At 56.2% G+C, this 810-nt stretch overlaps 1 protein-coding gene across 1 annotated transcript in view; it reads right to left on the bottom strand.

Moving 5' to 3' along the window:
- The window catches only part of PHALS_11168 (Projectin/twitchin and related proteins), a gene marked incomplete at both ends in the record, with an annotated part of 6,334 nt that extends 6,227 nt beyond the window's left edge, over window positions 1–107 (bottom strand). Inside the window, one exon of the mRNA XM_024726717.1 lies at window positions 7–107. Within this exon, the coding sequence (XP_024577365.1) occupies window positions 7–107 (101 nt within the window). The remainder of the gene's footprint in view (window positions 1–6) is intronic.
- Window positions 108–810: the final 703 nt, after the last annotated feature.

An 810-nucleotide genomic window follows, 5' to 3' on the forward strand; every position in this document is an offset into this window, starting at 1 on the left:
GCTAACCCCGCAGTCTTCGTCCAGTGGATAACGTGCCAGTCCACGTGCATTTGAAGGGCCGTGCCCAAGATGCCTCGGTCTTTGTCCGACCACGCCATCAATGGCATGCAGCGACAGCTTTGCAACGAGAGCAGTTCTCAGCGGTTTACGTGCCACTTCACGTGCATCACGGGGGCCTCGCCCTCGATGCCCCGGCCCTTGGCCTACCATGTCACGCATGACATACAGCGACTACTTCGATACTCGAGCAGCGCTCAGTGGCTTACGTGCCAATTCACGTGCATCACGGGGGCCTCGCCCTCGATGCCTCGGCCCTTGGCCGATCATGTCACGCATGACATGCAGCAATTGCTCCGAAACTTGAGCAGTGCTCAGTGGGTTATGTACCACTCCGCGAACAGCCCGCGAGCCACGCTCGAGACTCCTGTCCGATACACCATTGGCGTCTACCGACTCGGACATTCCAATTTCCAGCAAGTTGACCGCCTCGGTCCAGTACTCTCGCCAATAGTGCTTTTATCTCCTAGCAGAGGTGGGTTCATGACTCACCAAAGCTCCACCAGGAGACGTGCGCGTAGCGCAAAGGTCTTTGACCTCCAATCAATCCATGGCTTATGGTATTCCAACCATGCCATTCCTAAGATGAGATCATACCTTGCATCCAAGTAAGGACTAGACAGCGTTCCACGCTATCAAAGTCAAGGAACTTGACTCCTAGGTCCACAGGGACCTTCGGGACCGTGACACGTGTTCCCGTCGCTAGGTGAACAGTGACGATGTCACCCAACCGCGCTTTCAGCGCCTCAGCAT

This window comes from Plasmopara halstedii (genome assembly GCF_900000015.1).
Source record: "Plasmopara halstedii genome assembly, contig: Scaffold_526, whole genome shotgun sequence".
Classification (NCBI taxonomy): Eukaryota; Oomycota; class Peronosporomycetes; order Peronosporales; family Peronosporaceae; genus Plasmopara; species Plasmopara halstedii.